Source organism: Plecotus auritus (assembly GCF_963455305.1).
Source record: "Plecotus auritus genome assembly, chromosome: X".
Lineage (NCBI taxonomy): Eukaryota > Metazoa > Chordata > Mammalia > Chiroptera > Vespertilionidae > Plecotus > Plecotus auritus.
The window spans coordinates 131521750-131540631 of NC_137784.1; the positions used below are offsets into that span (position 1 = coordinate 131521750).

At 49.4% G+C, this 18882-nt stretch overlaps 1 protein-coding gene across 2 annotated transcripts; it reads left to right on the forward strand.

Moving 5' to 3' along the window:
• The first annotated feature begins 549 nt into the window (after nucleotides 1–549).
• ZNF275 (zinc finger protein 275) lies at nucleotides 550–18313 on the forward strand. Of its 2 annotated transcripts, none has more exons than XM_080652654.1 (4): nucleotides 550–687; nucleotides 10919–11028; nucleotides 11691–11790; nucleotides 12355–18313. In XM_080652654.1, exon 4 carries the CDS (start codon nucleotides 12384–12386, stop codon nucleotides 13509–13511), a length of 1128 nt encoding a protein of 375 aa, XP_080508780.1. In that variant the 5' UTR covers nucleotides 550–687; nucleotides 10919–11028; nucleotides 11691–11790; nucleotides 12355–12383; the 3' UTR covers nucleotides 13512–18313. The 2 variants fall into 2 exon arrangements, with proteins under 2 accessions (XP_080508780.1, XP_080508779.1); XM_080652653.1 differs by having other exon boundaries at nucleotides 11694–11790.
• The last annotated feature ends 569 nt before the right edge of the window (nucleotides 18314–18882 follow it).

Sequence of the window (18882 nt, forward strand, 5' to 3'; positions counted from 1 at the left end):
GCAAGAGCGCGCGCGCGCGCGCGCACACACACACACACACACACACACACACACATTCACAGAAATTCTTGGACGCCAAATGTGCGCCCCCTGAGGGCAGGGATGTATTCTCAGTCCCTGGTGCAACCAGGGCTCACTTCCTTAGTGAATCAGTGATGCACTTTGACCCCTCCAGTGAGGCCTGATTTTGCTCCTGACGTTCTCCTCTCTTCTCCCCATCCCTCACCCTCGTCCAGAAGGCGCGGGGTGGGGGGTCTTTTATATTCCTTCGTTCCCTTTTTTCGTGAGCTGGTAGGTTCGTTCACTCGTTCATTCATTAATTCATTAGAACATTCGATCCACTCCCCCCACCTCCACCCAGGCTTCGCCAGCGCGCGCACGACTCCAAGGGCTCAGGCTGGACCCCCGCCCCTCCCGCAGGCCTCAGCCCCGCCCCAGCCCCGCCCCGCCCCCTTTCTGGACCAATCGCGGCTGGAAGATAGGGCGGGGCCAGGGTCTGGGCGGGGTCTCGCTCCACACTACCCCTGGCGGCTCCGGCGGCTCCCGGGGCTCCGGAAACGCGCCGTGGGGCTGTGGGGCTCAGCCGGGCGCGGGTGGCTCCGTGGCGCTTCCTGCCACGCCGGGCCTGCGGGGGCTGTTCCAGCGCCGCTCAGCCGAGGGCCGCGCGTCGACTACCGCCAGGCTGCGGTGAGCGTGCGGGCCACGGGAGGATGTCCGCGGAGCACTGGAGGGTGTGCTGAGACGGGTGATCATTTGGGACACGAGATGATGTCCTGGGGGCCCGGGACAGTACGCGGGCCGCGGGTGAATGTGCGGGACTGAGGTGAACCTTTGGGCCGCGGAAGGATGCGCAGGGGGATGACCCGGGAGAATGTGAGGGTTTGGGATGAGTGCTTGGGAGAGTGTGAGGTTAGAGGGGACTGTCAAGCCTTGTGAGGGGGGGCGGCATCTTTGGGCCTGCAGTAGGCTGTTTGGCCTTGGGACCAGCCGGAGGGGGGACTGGGTCCAGGTTGGCGGGTAGGAGGAGGGCCGAAGGCCTTCCCAGGGCGGGCAGGGGGCGGTGGTCAGGGGCGGGATTCGCGGACGTGTGGAGGCCTACGCTGCTTTTTCGGAAGACGTTGAGTCGTGGGAACGAGTCAGTGTGGGAAGGAACTGACCCCCTCCCCAAACGTAATGGAGGCCGAGGGGGAGGGGGTGTTAGGTGGGTGTTTAAAGGGCATTTCCCCAGTCTGGGGGGTGGGGGGCGGGGGCTGAGCCTCAGTCCAGGGCGCCTGGTAAGTGAGCTGGGAAGGTTCCTGCTAGTGGAGTCCCTCCTTTGCTTTTGGGTGGGGGTCGAGCCTCATCTTGGCAGGGAGGCTGGAGGCGGGTAGACTAGAGCCCAAGGTCTGTGAGGGAGGGGGAGAGGCAGCCCTTGCTCAAGGCCCTTGGTCTGAACAGGGCTTTATCTGTTGCCCTTCTGGGGGCCACCATCTCCTGCTCCAGTACCACCTCCCCCAAAACTCCTTTGCTGCCTCCTTTAGTCTATATTTGGGTGATTAATTACATGTCTTTTTCCATCCTTCCCCCCCCACACACACACACTCGCCTGCTGCCCAAAGCCCATGGTCCCTTTCAATCACCACCCCCCCAAAAAAAAAAATCCTGGCCCTCTTCCCGGAGGTCCCACCCTGTTCCAACTGACGCCCTCCAGCCAGCGTTTGCCTAGCCCAGCCTCCAGCCCCCTCCAGTCTCCTTGGTCAGTGAAATATTTCTTCAACCTCAGACCCGACATTTTTCCTTTACCAAAGGATTTCAGATGGGATTGCTAGAACAGTACCTCCTCTAGGCACTAATGCCCAGATCCACCAGTCCCCCTCCCCCATTGGGCCTTTAAGTAGAAGCAGCTTGTACAGTGTCTGGCACAGTCCAGTCCATTCCCAAAAAACATCCCTGGAGCTATATTTAGAATCCTATTGAGCAGTGATCTACAGCCTTCTTTGGGTGAGAGACCCCTTCGAAAATCACTAGAAAATGTGAATTCTCTTCCAGAAGTCTGACAGAACATAGTAGGGTTCCACTCAGGAGGCTCATGGGCCAGAATCCTGTCTGCTGAGCAGAGGAGAGGAAGCCTCCAGATCTAGACGGCCCAGTGCTAAGGAGGAGCAGCAGCTCTGTATCCCAAGCCCAGTGCTGGTTAGAAATGCAGACTCCTTGGCCCCACCCACAGCTGCTACTCTGCCCCTGGAGTTCTTAGCAAAACCCAAACCAGGGTTCTAACCCACTGATCCAGCTCTAGCCCTAACTTACCTGAGCTCCTCAAATGGCCCAGGCACCCCTTGGGATTTGCACAGCACCCCCGGCCCTCATTTAGATTCTTTCATATCCAGGGCAGTATAACCTAAATGAAGCTATGCTTACAATTTATTTTGATTTTTACTAAAATGGCATGCATCTTCTTGGAGAAATGGGAACATAAACCTTTCCTCAAGTAAGTACAACAAACACTACAAACTCTCCTTCTGGTCTACCTTCTGGCTTTTTATAGAAGGGAAGGAAAATGGAAACCTAAACAGAGAGGGACAGGTGCCCAGGCAGAGTGAGAGAGAAAAACTGAGGAAGACAGAGACAGATGCCTCCCACCCACACACACCAAAAAAGACACACACACAGACAAAAACATCCTGAGAGAAACAGCCTTTTCCTGGTGAAACACCCTCTCTCTTGGCCCTTTAGGATTCTGCCACTTCTAGTAGCAGTGCATTTGTACAGTATAGGGTGGGCCCAAATGAGGCCTTTGGGACCCCATCCTGGCCAGGCAGGTAAAGAGCCAGACCAGCTCCAGCCCTGGGCTCATCGACCTGGCCTTTCTGGGGACGGGAGCCGGGGTGGGCAGAGATCGGGATCTTGGAGAGTATGTTCAGTCTAAGCCTGTCCTTTGGTTGAGCATTCACGACCCAAAAAGACATGTTCCCAAGTCTGCTTCTGTCTCCTCGAATTATTTTGGTCCAACAGGTAGGACATTTATCGGGTTGATTAATCACTCAGAATCGTTTCAAGATGTGATGAGCCATCCCTGTGCGTCCCTTTGGGGTAAGTCTGGGTGTTTCCAGACCTATCTTGTGGCCTTAAAGCTGGCCTTGCTGTTAGAAGACCCCACGGTGGAGAGGCAAGATGGTGAGAAGTATTGTTTCCGTTGTGGAAGCGACTATATTTTTATATATGCCAGTATTGCCACACCATCTTTGCACAGACACAGTTCTCTCAGTGTAAGTGACACAACTCAAGGAAGAACAGGTATCCAATCAGGAGAATTGGGAATCCAGGTGATCATTTGGATGGGAGCAGGAGCTGAAGGCACCTATCTGAATTAGATGCTGAAAAAAGAGGTCTTGTGTGACCAAAAAAGGCACCCCCCAGGACATTTTTGCTCCAGCCCAGAACCAAACTGAACATCACGAACCGTGTATTGTCTTCTGGGGCCTGTGAACATTCTGCTACAGTCCTTATCTAGATACTCCAGGGAGTCCAGATCTTTCTGGCACCCCTTGGAAATTTCCAGAAGCTGCCAGAATGATCTAGTTTGGGTGGCCTTGCTGCTTGTCCCTGCCCCCACTGCCCAGGGACTGACGGGTGCCGAGGTGGTTGCTTGGCTATTTGTGCCATGTGATTGGTCAAAAAACTGATCTTTTAGACTCCAAATCAATCTTTATTAGCAGCCAGATATCCAGAGGAGGGGTCCTCACCTCAAAGTCGACCAGAAGACACCTAATTCTTTTTGTGATTACGGGTGGTTGGTTTTTGTCTCCATTGAATTCAACTCTTACTTTCTGTTCTCTCTGATCAAAGTGGAATGATTATTTTGGTTCTCTTAATGTTTCTGATTCCCTGCACAAAAGTCTATTTAAATGAGTTGGTTGAAATTCACATCGCCATCTACACTGAGTAGCCAGATTATTATGATCTCTGAACGCATAATAATCTGGTCACTCAGTGTGTGTGTGTGTGTGTGTGTGTGTGTGTGTGTGTGTATGTATGAGGCCCGGTGCATGAATTCGTGCATGGGTGGGGTGCGGCCAGCCTGGCCAGGGGGAGTGGACATGGGCGGTTGGCCGGCCTGCCTGCTGGTCGAACTCCTGGTCGAGGGGACAATTTGCATATTAGCCTTTTATTATATAGGATATACACTGAGTGGCCAGATTATTATGCGTTCAGAGATCGTAATAATCTGGCCACTCAGTGTAAAGCACTATCAGGAATGCAATGAGCTCTCATGCTTTACAACGCATGGCTTTTCAGACTGCCAGGGAGTGGGTTAGCATGGACATGATCTCCCTGTGTTTATGAAACAGCCACAGTGGCCGTGGCACTCGACTAGGTTCAAGGTGGAATCTGAAGTCAACTTGAGGGCTCTGGGTCTCTGAGAGCGTCTAGTCATTAGCCACAACTTCACATCTCACTTAAAAAAGGAAGATACTATGATTTCTATTAGGAGGCAGAGATGTGTCTTCCTGTATCTTTCTCTGAAGTTACATTTCCCGGCTGGGTGTAGGAGTGCACTGTGTGAGGTTTGGCAGGTGCTTATCCACAGTGACTTCGTTTTAAAGCTCAGCCTCACCCTGTGTATCTAATGGGTACACCACAATGGTTTTTATATTCTGCCTGGAACTGCTTTGACCTTGGTCCCCCAAGGTCCACTTTCGGAAGGCAGCAGACACCTGTTTTTGTCACTTTGGTCGCGGCGTCCAGCTTTTCCAGATTAGTTCCACCATCTTAAAGTGGAGCCATTGTGCAACATGGCTTCTAAATGATCAGGTTGTCTCCAAGATTGATGATAATTTTATTTTTTAACTGCAGTGGGGGGTTAATGTGTATTATCTCTTTTAACGATCTGTCTTTGCTTCTCTGAAAGCTTTTACCCAACACACTTGGTTAATTACGCAGAGTTTAGCTTCCTTTTGTGAAATCAGGGCTCACCTTTTCCCTCCCGTGTTTGTGAGCACCTTCTAAATGATTTCTGTGTCTGTGGGCTCTGTTGCTGTGGGCGGTGGTGATGTGAAGTGCCCTCAGGTGAAGTCCCTGGGCAAGCCTGGTACATAAAGGACCACTCCTGTTGCTACCTGGGAAAGAATAACCAACAATTCGCTTGGGATTTGTGGCTCCAGGATTTCAACAGTTAATCAGGCCAGTTAAATAAATACACTTCGGTGGGATCTGCTCCATTAAATGGAACACTTCAAAAGGGTTTACTCAATTAAACGTGGGTAGCTTGGAAAAACTGTGTGTGAGCGTGTGTGTGTGTGTGTGTGTGTGTGTGTGTGAGTGAGAGAGAGAGAGAGAGAGAGAGAGAGAGAGAGAGAGAGAGAGCAGTAAGGGTCTGCGATGGCCTATTGATAGGATGATTTGAAGCCAGTCCCCCAAATTCACGTATACCATCAGGCTGCAGGGACTCTCCGTGACTGCCTATCTTCTGGTAATAGAGGGTTGGGTATTATTTCTCTCCTCTATTGTGGTTCGAAAAGTCTACAATATTGGGAGCTGGACCTTAGGCAAGTTACTTAACTTCTTGGATCCATGACTTCCTTCTCTGTAAAATGGAGACGTAATAACTACAGGTTGTGACAATTAGACAATTAAATTAAATTTGGGGAAGGGAACACATTGCCAAACCCGTAAATGGCAGTTTGTGCTGTTTAACATGCCCCTCCCCCTCTGTTTATCACTGCCCACTCAAGGCCAGGAGCTGCTACAGATGTTGGGGGTCAGGGTGACCAAGAAAGAAAAGACCCCTGCCCTGTGGGAGGTGACATTTCTTCTGGGGATAGTCAGGTAAAAACAAGCAATTTCAGAGGATAATTTTTAGGTAGTAAAAAGTGTTACTAGTATTATTAGTATACCCTAATGGGGCTGGAGAATGAAAACACTCGAGTGAGGTCTGAATTCCTAGAAGAAGCCACCTGTGTAATGGTCAGAGGCCCTGAAAGGCATTGCCTTCGCATATCTAGGAAGGATGAAGGTCAGAGTGTCTGGAAGGAATGACTGAGATTTGGGGTGCAGAATATGGGACTGGTGGGCTCGGCCAGGGCCCTGTCGGGGGTTAAGGGCTTACTTGGGTCTCTGGCCTGAGGGTTTGTAACAGGCCATCTTTCTCAGAAGGTGAATGCAAGGTGTTCTCCCACCACCCTTACACTTGGCAGCAAAACCTCAATGCCATTTGAAAGTACATCTTAATAAATGAATCGTGTAAGTAATCTATGACCAATTCGCTTCGAGTTGGAAGTCAAACCAGACATCAAATGTATACCAGGAAGAATCCAACTGCTCAGAGTGGGCCCTGCCCAGGTGATAGCGGGACACAGAGGGCTTGGCTGCTGGGCACTTGGGGCTTAATTCACACACCGGGAAATCACCTGTGCTGGGCAGCTGGTTAGAGATGGGGATGGGGCTCCTGTGGATGCTGGGGCCAAGGAAGGCCTGCACACACCTGTCCATGGCGCTGACAGCATGGGGGTTGGGGGAAGACAGGCCCTGGAAGTCTCAACCCCATGGTGTTGCCTCTTAAGTTTTCTGGGACTACCCACATTCCTGCCAGCCCCTCTTCCCTGTGCCTGCCTTGCCCATGTGGGCTTTTCAGGATGTTGCCCAGCTTGGAGGGTGGTTCCCTGTTGTATCCTCGGCCCCTCAACCCTGTCCTCTTGCATCTGAGCATCTTTTTAATCCAAAATCTACCCACACCTTTTTAAATTGTTATTCTTTTCTGATTACCAAAGAAATGCAGTTTGGTTATCAGTAATTCACACATTACAGAAACAGAAAGCAGACCTTTCTAGACCCAGACCCCACTCCAGGGTAGCACTCGCTGCAGTATAGGTACAGCTACAAGCTGCTCTCCGTTTATTCCTTTCACCTCATAAAAAGCAAATCTATAGTTAGCCATCCTCTCCCCTCTACCTACCTTTTTTATGATGATTTAACAAATAGTTCTGTCTGTCTATATCTTCTGCGAAGGATTTGCATTTTTATAATCTGCATGTCATCCTGCATCGGCCACCTGTTGATTTCTTTTTCTGTTTGTTTGTTTTGTTTTGTTCGTTTGTTTATTGGTTTTCTGCCACTGTTGACTTGATACCTAAGCTCTCCAGCTGTCTTGCCTGCTCTGAGTTCTAGTACCCTTCAGTACAGTCTCCATAGCTCTGAGCTGCATTCATAATTCTCTCACTCTCTCTCTCTCTCGTTTTTATGACAAGGGGATAACTTAGACCCTTCCTGTTGGTGATAGCATATTATTTTCCATCCTTTTACTTTTAACCTGCCCAGGTCTTTACATTTAAAGTCTTTATGTAAATTTAAGGTTTCTTGTAGACATCATATACACTGAGTGGCCAGATTATTATGATCTCTGAATGCATAATAATCTGGCCACTCAGTGTGTATGTGTGTGTGTGTGTGTGTGTGTGTGTGTGTGTGTGTGTGTGTGTATTAGAGGCCCAGGGCATGAATTCGTGCATGGGTGGGGTCCGGCCAGCCTGGCCAGAGGGAGTGGACATGGGCGGTTGGCCGGCCTGCCTGCTGGTTGAACTCCTGGTCGAGGGGACAATTTGCATATTAGCCTTTTATTATATAGGATATACACTGAGTGGCCAGATTATTATGCGTTCAGAGTTCATAATAATCTGGCCACTCAGTGTAGTTGAGTCTCGTTTTTTAAATACAGTTTGATAATCTCTGCCTTTTATTTGGAATGTGTAGTCTATTTGTACTTTTTTTTCCTCTTTATTGAATTTATTGGGGGGATATTGGTTAACAAAATATTACAGATTTCAGGTACACGATTCTACAACACATCATCTATACACTGTATTGTGTGTTCACCACCCCAAGTCAAGTCTCCTTCCATCACCATTTATCCCCCCTTTACTCACTTCTAACTCCCCCCACTCCCCTTTTCCCTCTGGTAATCATCATACTGTTGCCTCTACCTATGAGGGTTTTTTTGTTCTTTTGCTTATCCCTTCACCCAGCCTCCAACCCTCTGCTACCAGTCTGTTCTCTATGAGTCTGTTTCTATTTTGTTTGTTAGTTTATTTTGTTCATTAGATTCTACCTATGAGTGAAATCATATGGCCCTTGTCTTTCTCTGACTGGCTTATTTCACTTAGCATAATGCTCTCCCCACCCCCAAAAAAGTTTGGTGCGTTTACACAATGGAATACTACTTAGCTGTAAAAAAAGAAGGAAATCCTACCCTTTGTGACTCCATTTGCATTTTACTTAATTATATGGTTGGAATTATATTTACTGTCTTGCTATTTGTTTCTATCTGTCCCATCTGTTCTTTTTCCCTCATTTTTTTTGTTTATTGTTGAAAATATTACAGATGTCCCCCCTTTCCCCCCTTGACTCCCCCAACCTCTCCCGCCCCTTCTCCAGGCCTTCACTGCACTATTGTCTACTGAATGCTCCCGGTGATCACTGAGGAGGACTCTCTACTGGTTGTTTGGACCCTGAATATCTCTCTTCCTTTGTGTGTCCTCGGAATTATTCCGCTTACAGCTTCCTGGTCCCGCTTTCCCCAGTCTTGGAGTTTCACTGTGTGCATGCATGGCTGGGGAGTCAGGAAAGACGCGAGGGGGAGTCTCATGGAGACTTTTTTTGGAGCTCTTTTTTTCTGCATAGCTCCCTTCTTTCTGGAACTCTGCTCTGGAACTTCGGCTGTCTTGAACACCAATCTGTACCTTGAAGCCACCAAGCTCTATTTGGGTCCTTCTCTACACTCTCAATCTGGAAATTGCTTCCAGAGAGAACCTGGACAGCGATAAGGCTCATCTCATTTTTTTTCTTCTTCTCTCAGGGATCATGATCCTGTGCTGTCTGCTGTCCATTGTCTAAAAACTGTTGCTTTGCCCTAGCCCCGTGGTCAGCAAACTGTGGCTGGCAAGCCACATGCGGCTCTTTGGCCCCTTGAGTGTGGCTCTTTCACAAAATACCACAGCCTGGGCGAGTCTATTTTGAAGAAGTGGCATTAGAAGAAGTTTAAGTTTAAAAAATTTGGCTCTCAAAAGAAATTTCAATCGTTGTACTGTTGATATTTGGCTCTGTTGACTAATGAGTTTGCCGACCACTGTCCTAGCCAGTTTTCTCAGTAGTTAGAGCACCAGCCCACGGACTAAAGGGTCTCGGGTTTGATTCTGGTCAAGGGCATGTACCTCAGTTGCAGGCTCAATCCCGGCCCTGGTCAGGGCATGTGCGAGAGGCAACTCAATTGATGTTTCTCTCTCTGTGTCTCTCCCTCTCCCTTCCACTCTCTCTAAAAATCAATGAGAAAATATCCTCAGGTGAGGATGAAAAACAAACAAAAAAACAACAACACCCTGTTGCTTTACATCTATTCTATACAGTTTTCTGCTTGTTTATGGCAGGAGATGAAGTCTATCCTTGCTACTCCATCACAGCCAGAAGTAGAAATCTCCATCCATCCTTTTAACACAGCATCGAATTTTATGTAAGTCTTTCTGCTGGAGTATCTGGGTTTTGTACTCCTTGAGCTGGTGTAAAAATGCTTCCTTTTCATTGAATTATAAATGGAATTGAATTGACCTGGCATCAGAACAGACACTGTGCTCCTGTTTCTTTGAACTCACTGAAGTGGGAGGCCTGTGATGCGCACGTCTGTGGTAGCATCTTGTAATTTTTCACCTATTCTGCAACGTGGAAGAAAAAGGTAACATATATATTATTCAGACCTTTTATTTATTTAGCAAGTTAGTGCTTGAAGATATTTTCTTTGATGCTTCTTTTTCCAGCTGTTTTTTTTTTTTTTTCAAATCTTTTGTCCAATGTATCACACAAGTGTTCTTGTCTGTGGCTGACTCATGGTCACCTGGCGCAGTTTCAGTGGGTGGGAGGTGGCTATTAAAGGCCTTGCCGCTGGGCAGAAAGCCCTGCCTCCTGCCCTTTGTTGCCTCTCTTCTCTCCAGTGGCCCGATCTGGTTTTGTGTTGCCCCTACACAGTTGGAAAGAATCTCTCACTTCCTAATTATTTCTTCTGATATTCTTCAGGGAACGCTTTCTTCCTGTGCGGTATAAGTGGGCACTGATCTCTTCAAGGCTCGCTGCCGGGAGGCCCGTGGCTGGCCTGTCTCTGAGAGCCAGTCTCCCCGCCATCAGCCCTCCATCTTTGTCTTCTCCCGGCTGTGCCTGGGCTATCATTCATTTGTCTCGTCAGGGCTCCCTCTGGCCTGCCTGCATTCATTCTTTGCCAGTCCGCTTTCCCCACTGCTTGGGGTATGTTTTCATAGGCCCACCCAGGCTCTGGCTTGTCATTCGGCAGCTGCACAAGAGAAGACTCAAAGAGATATAAAACCAGGGAAAAGGAAATTGCCAGTCACATCCCAGGGCTTCTGTCACTCACAGCTCTTTTCACTTCCCTTAACTCTGCCTGCTCCTGCCCCCCACCAGGGTCTTGCCCTTCCCCTGGATAGAGCTGGGGGAAACAGGTCCTGGCAGGCCATCTTGAGATGCTGGAGGCATCTGTTCTGCCCGTCACTCCTCCTTGTTCTGGCCTCAGCCTCACCTCTTGCCCCAGCATGACACAAGGCAGGGCCTGGACCTCAGTTGCTGCCTTCCTTCCCTTCATTTCTCCCTCCCTCCCTGGACTCTGCCAAGGAATGGATACCCACTGGGCTTGTAATCCCCATCATACCACTGGGGGCGCTAAATTTCAATCCAGGAAAGGGACTGAACCAAGGTCCTTGGGAGGCCAGTCTCCTGGCACATGGTCAGGTTGTCTTCCCAGGACTTCTCAACACTTGCGGGTAGATCTCCATGTTAGCAGGGCACACCCACTCCAGACCCCCACCTCACGTCCCTGGTGTTACTGGGACTGCCTCTACCTCATTCTAGAATGGATGGAAGAACTGATGATCCTTTTTAATTCTTCCAGGATTCACTGACATTTGGTGACGTGGCACAGTACCTCACAAAAAGGGAGTGGTTGAGGCCTGACCCTGAGCAGAGGACGCCGGCATATTACGGCAACGTGACTTCTTGTGGGTAAGGACACCCTAGCTCTTCCACCAGCTTCATGATCCTAAGCAGCAGGAGTGGGATGGAGGGGGCTTGTGCCCCCTAGGGATGGGCTGTAAGAAAATACAAGGGTCTGCCACACCCCTACTTCTAATGGCACAGAAAGACTCTCCCCCCTCCAATTTTTTTATTAGAAAAGAAATTGAAATAAATGTGCCAATGTAATTTAGAATGAATTAATCCCACAAATGATACAAATTGCATGGCCATTTTATTAGAGTTGACTGTCGACAGAAAGATTGGCACCAGCAAGCTTCTGCTCGCCATCATGCTGATGTGTGAGGTGGCGAGGGTTCTTAGAAGAGAGACACCGGGGTCACATGTGGATTGTGGAAGAGCATGGAGTTCAGTGTGGGGCCCCGAGGGGGTGGATATAGAGAAAGGGAGGGTCCGCTCCCCAGGACGACCACCTGCCACTCCAATGGAGCAGGCCCAGAGCCATCTCATCCAGCCCCTGGCAGGAGTTACCCATTAGGGAAGGCATTTGAAATAGACGAATGACTTCAGAAGGTCACAGCCAACCTAGACTTTGAGAATTGAAGGAGGTTCCCCTTTGAAGTCCCTGCTTGTTCTGTGCTCTTCCGATGCCATCTCTGGCCGCCGCCATAATCCGTTTCCTTTCCCACAAGCAGGAGTTCCTGTTTTGAATCCTGCCTTGGTCTCTCACTGGGTGCCAGCACACACACTATTGGTATCAGACCCTTAACACGGATCGAGCTACGTATTCTGGTGAGTGAAAAAGAATCCTAAGGAAATGTGAGGAAATGGTGGCGGAAGCCCAGCTGAGCCTTTGGGGAGAGGGTGTGGCTGCTGCTCAGTCACAGAAGGGGAGACCTCCCTGGGCCCACTTTGGTAGGAAGCACAACCAATCAGGCCCTTCTACCCTTTCCCTCTATGTTCCTTGCTTCCGGTCGGATGAGTACCAGCTGTCCTGACCTGGTGGCCCCCAGGCCCAGTGCTCTGCTGCTGTCTCAGGAGGAAAGTGATTCTTTTTTTAAAAAAAATATACTTTTATTGATTTCAGAGAGAAAGGGAAAGAGAGAGAGAGAGATAGAAATATCAATGGTGAGAGAGAATCACTGATTGGCTGCTTCCTGCACACCCCCCACTGGTGATCAAGCCCATAACCCCGGGCATGTGCTCTGACCAGGAATCAAACCATGACTTCCTGGTTCATAGGTCGACGCTCAACCACTGAGCCACGCCGGCTGGGCAGGAAAGCAATTCTTGACAAAGAATAACCTCCTTCCTCCCTCCTTTGCAGACTGCAGTGTCTTGTGGTTCTCATTTCAGAAAGCATCTTGGCGACCCAACACCAGACGATGGGTGAAGACGCCCAACCACAGGAGATGGCATTCAGGAGCTCCCTGAGGGCCAGTGAGCCCAAACCTGAGGTCAAACAGAATGGGGACTCTAAGGGGAGGAGAGGGAGCCCCCAGAATCTGCCTGTAGAGCATCACTTTGCGTGTAAAGAGTGTGGGGATGCGTTTCGGCTTAAGGTCCTCCTTGTGCAGCACCAGAGAATTCACAGTGAGGAGAAGGGCTGGGAGTGTGGGGATTGTGGGAAGGTCTTCAGAGGGGTCTTTGAGTTCAATGAGCACCGGAAGAGCCACGTGGCTGTAGAGCCCCGCCCCGGCCCAAGCCAGGCCCTGGATGATGCCACCGAGAAGAGGGAGCAAATGGAGGAGGAGGCAAAGCCCTTCGAGTGTGAGGAATGTGGGAAGAGGTTTAAGAAGAACGCAGGCCTTAGTCAACATCTGCGTGTCCACAGCAGAGAGAAGCCCTTTGACTGCGAGGAGTGTGGGCGGTCCTTCAAAGTGAACACCCACCTCTTTCGCCATCAGAAGCTGCATATTTCGGAAAAGCCCTTTGCCTGCAAGGTCTGTAGCAGGGATTTCCTGGATCGCCAGGAGCTTCTCAAGCACCAGCGAGTGCACACTGGCCACCTGCCTTTCGACTGTGACGACTGCGGCAAGTCCTTCCGAGCGGTCAATGGCCTGGCCGAGCACCAGCGCATCCACAGCGGTGCCAAGCCCTATGGGTGTGCCCACTGTGGCAAGCTGTTCCGGAGGAGCTCAGAGCTCACTAAGCATCGGCGCATTCACACGGGTGAGAAACCATACGAGTGCGGCCAGTGCGGGAAGGCCTTCAGGCAGAGCTCCAGCCTCCTGGAGCACCAGCGCATCCACACGGGCGAGCGGCCCTACGCGTGTGGCGACTGCGGCAAGGCCTTCCGGGGGCCCTCCGACCTGATCAAACACCGGCGGATCCACAGTGGACTGAAGCCCTATGAGTGTGACAAGTGCGGGAAGGCCTTCCGGAGGAGCTCGGGCCTGAGTCGCCATCGGAGAACCCACAGTGGAGCCAGACGCTGTGAGTGCAGTGAGTGTGGCCGCGTGTTCAAGAGGTGGTCCTCGCTGCAGAAGCATCAGCCAACCCATCATGAGTAGATGAGGCCCGCAGACCCTTGTCTGTCAATGGGTCCCTGCCCCCCTACCCCCCACCCTAGAGTGGGATGGCAGAGTCAAAGGAGATGAACAGTTTTGTAGCGCTTATATATTTTATTGTCAGAAAGGTTGAAACCAATTTATACTGCCACCAGCAATTTATAAGTGTACATTTCCCATTTTGCCTCTCGAGAGTAGCTTTGTCCATTTTAACTTATTTCAGCGAGTTTATCTGGCATCAAATATCTTCAAGGTATTTAAATCTGCAGGCCTTGAATCTGAGAATGAGAGAAGAGAAACCTGGATGTGGGGCTCTAGGGCAGCTTGTTGGTCCTCCCCTCTGAGCTCCCACCTCAGGGAAACTGACACAGCTATTCAGGGATGCTGTCAACGTAAAGTGAGCCCAACTTTCCCGAAGAAAAGATTGCCCCAAAGTCTTTTGGCCTACCTGAATCTATAAATTTTTAGGGATAGAAATAGAATATTCAAATGTGTTATAATGTTTAACTTATTTAGTTATACATACATATTATAAATCATATTATATAGAATAATATATTAATTTAGAAAATATTCCTCGGCCCCCCACTCCACTCCATGTCATTTTGTTCTAACTCCTCACGTGCATTTCTGACCTCACCATCTTCACCAGCCTGGGAGCCCCTTTTGAATCATCGGTTTCAAAGCACATTGAATGGTTTTCCATCCATTCAAGCCGTGTGCCATGTAGCATTGTGACAAGGCTCTCACTAGAAATTTCCTCCCAAGCCATAAGTACAAGTACATAAGTAAGATTAGGACAATTGTTTTTAAAAATGGTCCGATAACTTTACAATATAACCACTCAAGGTGTTGCTTTTTAAATGACCTTTCAAAGCCTTTTAAGCATCTAAAACTTGTCATTGTGAGGTCATACTCCTAGGTTCAGTTTCTTTTGTATCCTTTTTTTCTGAAACCAATTCTGTCTGCTGAGTCCCACACATACACAAAACTAGCATCTGTTGGAGTTTGCTTCAGGCTAATGAGTAGTCCTTAGCAGCACTATCTTGTTCAAAATCAAGTAGTTGAGAGAGCATCCCCATAGTAACAGGGACATCAAGGACTCAAGTGTGACACCTCCTTTTCGAGAACAATTGCGTCTCAGAGAACAATTGCCTCTCATCGAATGGGACTTAGATGTTACTTCTCAACCCTCAGTTCAGGCTCTAAAACAGGGGTGATCACAGGACTACCTCCTGGGGTTATGGTGAGGACTGTGACACCACGCCCTGCATGGAGGGACACTCAGTGAAGGTCATCTGCTGTCATCGTCATAGTTATTGCTATCATTCTTGGGCTCATTAGTACCAGAACTGGGGATGGACCCAGGCCTTCTGACTCCTAGTCTCATCTTTCTCACGCAGTGACTTAAATGCTGTTTCTGTTTTCTTGCATGCAAATCGTACGTTCATCTCCTTTGACCAGTTATCAAGTTACCTTTGGATATATTGACTTTATACAGAAGTTCTTTCTATATCGATTGTGAGGATCTCTTTTTCAATTTTATTGCTTTGTTCTTTATAGCAGTTTTATTATACTTTTTGTTATGTAAGCTTTTAATTTTTACATATCCAAGCATTCATTGTCCGTTAAGTCATAATTTTCATTGGCTGAGTAGATAGATATGACATTTTGTTCTAGAATTTTAACTACAAACGAAAAGTTGAAAGCCCTGCCCCACCAGAAGGCGAATGTTCCAAGCGGGCAGGCTGGATGGGAATGGGCCAGAGAAGCAGGCTCGCTCCTCATCCAAGACGCAGACTCTGCATGTCTGCAGGCAGTACTTGACTATCCAACCTGGCCACTCAGGCACGTGAGAGAAACTTCCATCACAGCTTGGCCAGAACACTGACTGTTCCTCAGTATAGCCCTAGCCATCAGCAGCAGGGCTAGGCCTCACCCGATTGATGGGGTGGTCCCAACTTGGTCTTGGCAACAGCTGGCCATCCTTTGGGCTCCTGGGAGCCTTGGCCATGTCTGATGTGGATTCAATGCCTGAGCAGCAGATCCACCCAAGAGACATCTCCTCCAACACAAGAAGACTTACCTGACGACGATGTCACGTGAATCGCATCCTCCTCTTAGGAAGTGACTCTGGAACAAGAAAGAAGTCAGTTCGGTGGCTTCCACTTTTGGCAACCAGGGGGAAATTCACCCACGTGTTCTAATGTCACCTGCAGCCACACCTAAGAGGAGCAACAGAGCAAAGTCTCAGAGAGAAACCATGCCCCTCTGGTGGCCTGCATGTCATCGTGATCGAAGTTGGCCACACAGGCCTGGGCTGTGACTTACAGCAGGTTCGCCCAGAAGGGGCAATAAAACAAGGGTTTGGAAGGCAATAATGCCCTTCTGATGGCCCATGTGGCATAGAAATAAAAGCTGGTCATTCTGGGGCTGGGCTGTTACATCCAGCAGCCTCCCCAGGAGGAATAGCAGCAAGGGCTGGCCAGCAGCCTGGCCCCTCCTGCAGAGCCCACAGGGAGAAGCCAGCCACACGGGCTGTGACTTCCCAGCAGCTGTGCCTGGGGTCAGAGGCGGCAGGAGGAGCACTAGAAGGCCTGGAGAGGAAGTGTGCCCTTCTGATGGGCCCACCAAGGCTGAGGCGGAACTTCCCAAAAGCTCCCATCCTGGGAAGCAGGGTCCCACAGTGACCCCTGTGACCTTAGCCAGAGGTACTCTGGAATGGCCGCCAGGCCACACCAGTGGCTATCTGCGACAGCTCCATCCTGAGCCCCAGGCTGGAGAGCTGCCGACAGCACTTGTTACATAGCAATTCCTTTTGCTCTGTGGGCTTCAGTTCTCGCAGTAGTCGTGAATCTGTGTCTGAGATCGCTACTTCCTTCTCTCAGCAGTTTTTCTCTTTTCAAGCTGTTATGACGTGTTTGATACAAGCGTCCTTTGGTAAGGAATGGTTGACGTCATGGGGGGGGGGACAATCTGGCACCTGTACCTGCAAGTACTCTGCCATTTCTTGCCCATTCACTAGGCATTTGTCGGGTTTCTTGAAGGATCCAGATGCAGTATTAACTCGGAATTTAGCATCATCCACACTGCCTCGTTTCCCCCAGCCGGGACATGGTGTCCTGCCATCCCGTCATGCCCTCCTTTACTTTTTTCCATTCCTGGTTCTATAATTTCCTCTCAAAGAAACCCTTTCCCAGAGTTAACACTAAAGACCGCATCTTTCCATCGCTGCGTTTGCTCCAAACAATCAATTTGTGGCTTTCACGTATGTCCTGTAGTTGCGCCGAGTTCCGTTTTTGCCTCTGGCAACTAGGGGGTGGGTTTCCTGGCATTCTCTAGGCATACTGCTACATCAGATGCAAAATGTGATCAAGCTTTCTGTCGTGTGTGCTTGTCTCTGCATTTGGGTATCTACCTCATTTCACTTTTCTTTCTAATCACACAGACCTTTTGCAAGGGAAACGAAGAGCAGTTGGGTTACATAGAATGCTAGCTCTCATTAGAAATCTATCCTTTTGTTATATTCTGAAAGAAAGCCTCCATTGCTTTTATTAAAGTTTTGAATACTTGCTGAAATTTTCCAAAAAAGCAATTGCTTACCGTTTTTGCTGCTTGAGATTAACTGTTGATTAGTTGTGTCAGACCCACTCTCAGATTTTCACAATGAGCCCCACCCGATCACAGTGGCCATCCTTCTCATGTGGTGTTGCATTCCCACTGCCCCTGGCTTGGGCCCTGATGTGTGCCACGTGACTCCCACCCCTCTTCTAGGCCATATTCATTCAACCACAACGAACCACGTGACTCGTGGGCAGCAGCTGGTCATCAGAGCTGGCTGGAGATGATGGGCCAGGCCTTTCAGGTTTTGCAAACAAGGAAACTAAGAAGTTTCTAGTTGGTGTTGGAAGAAAGAGGGAGCACTCCACATTTAGAGGAGTTGGACAGCACTGGCTTGAAGATCTATGGGTTCCTGTTGGGTGCCCCAGAGATGCTTCAATCCCAGCACCCCAGGGAAAGCCTGGTCTCATGTTCTTGGATTTCTGAGGACTGCCCTCCACTGTAGACTTCCTTGACCGAGCCAGCGTGAGAGGGTCTCTGCTTTTTGCAATCTGTCAAGAGCCAATGTGTCATTTGGCTGCTTCCTGAGAAGCATCAGGTGGCTGGCTTTCCTTGTGTTCACCTGGCCCGAGTTCCTGACCCAAGTCCCCCCTGACTATAGTAAACACCCATTTAAATGTGGTACTGTTTTCTGTTTGCTAAGATGGGTTAAAAAATCGATGCCTTCTAGTATCAGTGAATTTGACCAATGCTTTTCTGTCTGGTTATCATTCCTGTACTGACCCCAAATTTGCCCCACCCACCGTGTTCCTGATTTTGGAAGTGTCTCCCTACTTCCAGCAAATCCATCAGACAAAGAATCGATAACTTCTTCATTACTATGTGTATTTACATTCTGTAATTGTCGTTGCATCAGTTTGGGTATTTACTTTCAAAAGTAGAAATGGTCTCTTTAAACTTGGCCTTCAGCAGTATTTGCATATCTTAAGAACAGTAGCTATGTCCCACCCCAGTTCGTATTTTGGTTGTTGGCACTCTTTTCTCCTTCCTCCCAATCTCCATAACTTGTCTGTTCTGCGGTACTTGACTATAACCAGCCTTGCACTAGAGCTTCGCCCTCCCTGCCCTCCCCCACCCGTTAGATTGTGCGCTCTTAGAAGACAGGGGTGATCTTTCATGTCTTATTCCCCTACCAGACCTAGCACAGTGCCTTGCATCAAGTAGATTTCAATAAATATATGTGAAATGGCTTTGGTCTCCTGAACTTATTTTGTCAAAGCTTAGTTTATCAGTTCTTCCCTGGCCTTTCTCCACACTCCGGAGTTCTCCCCAGTCCTGGGGTCCAGGGGATGTATTGGCTTCCACTTGCTGGACACTCATAGGGGAGAGGAGATGCCCTGATGAGGGAGGGCTGGTTTGCTTGGAAGTTTGAGCTCCCCCTTGGCAGAAGGGGCCTGTCATTCAGCCTCGTGCCTTCCCCCTCTAGTCAATTCCAGGTGGGAGCAGAAGACCAGGCTGGACCCTGAGCTAGCTCCTCCCCTAAGGAATGGAGTAACATCACTTCTGGGACTTGAGAATCGGTCAGCCTCTCTGGGCTGGGTGAGGACAGGAGTGGGGAGGTCAGTCCTCTTGGTGGCCAGTGGCTGGCCCTCTCTCCGATGACCATTCTCTCATAAAAGGCAGGTAATAAGGAGAGGACCCTGGCTTCCTGGCCCTTCTAAATACAAACAGCTCAGCTGTGGAGTTGGTTATCTGGTCCTGGAAGGACAAGCACAGAGTAGGCTCCAGAAGTGCTTGGGTTGGACCCTTGTGG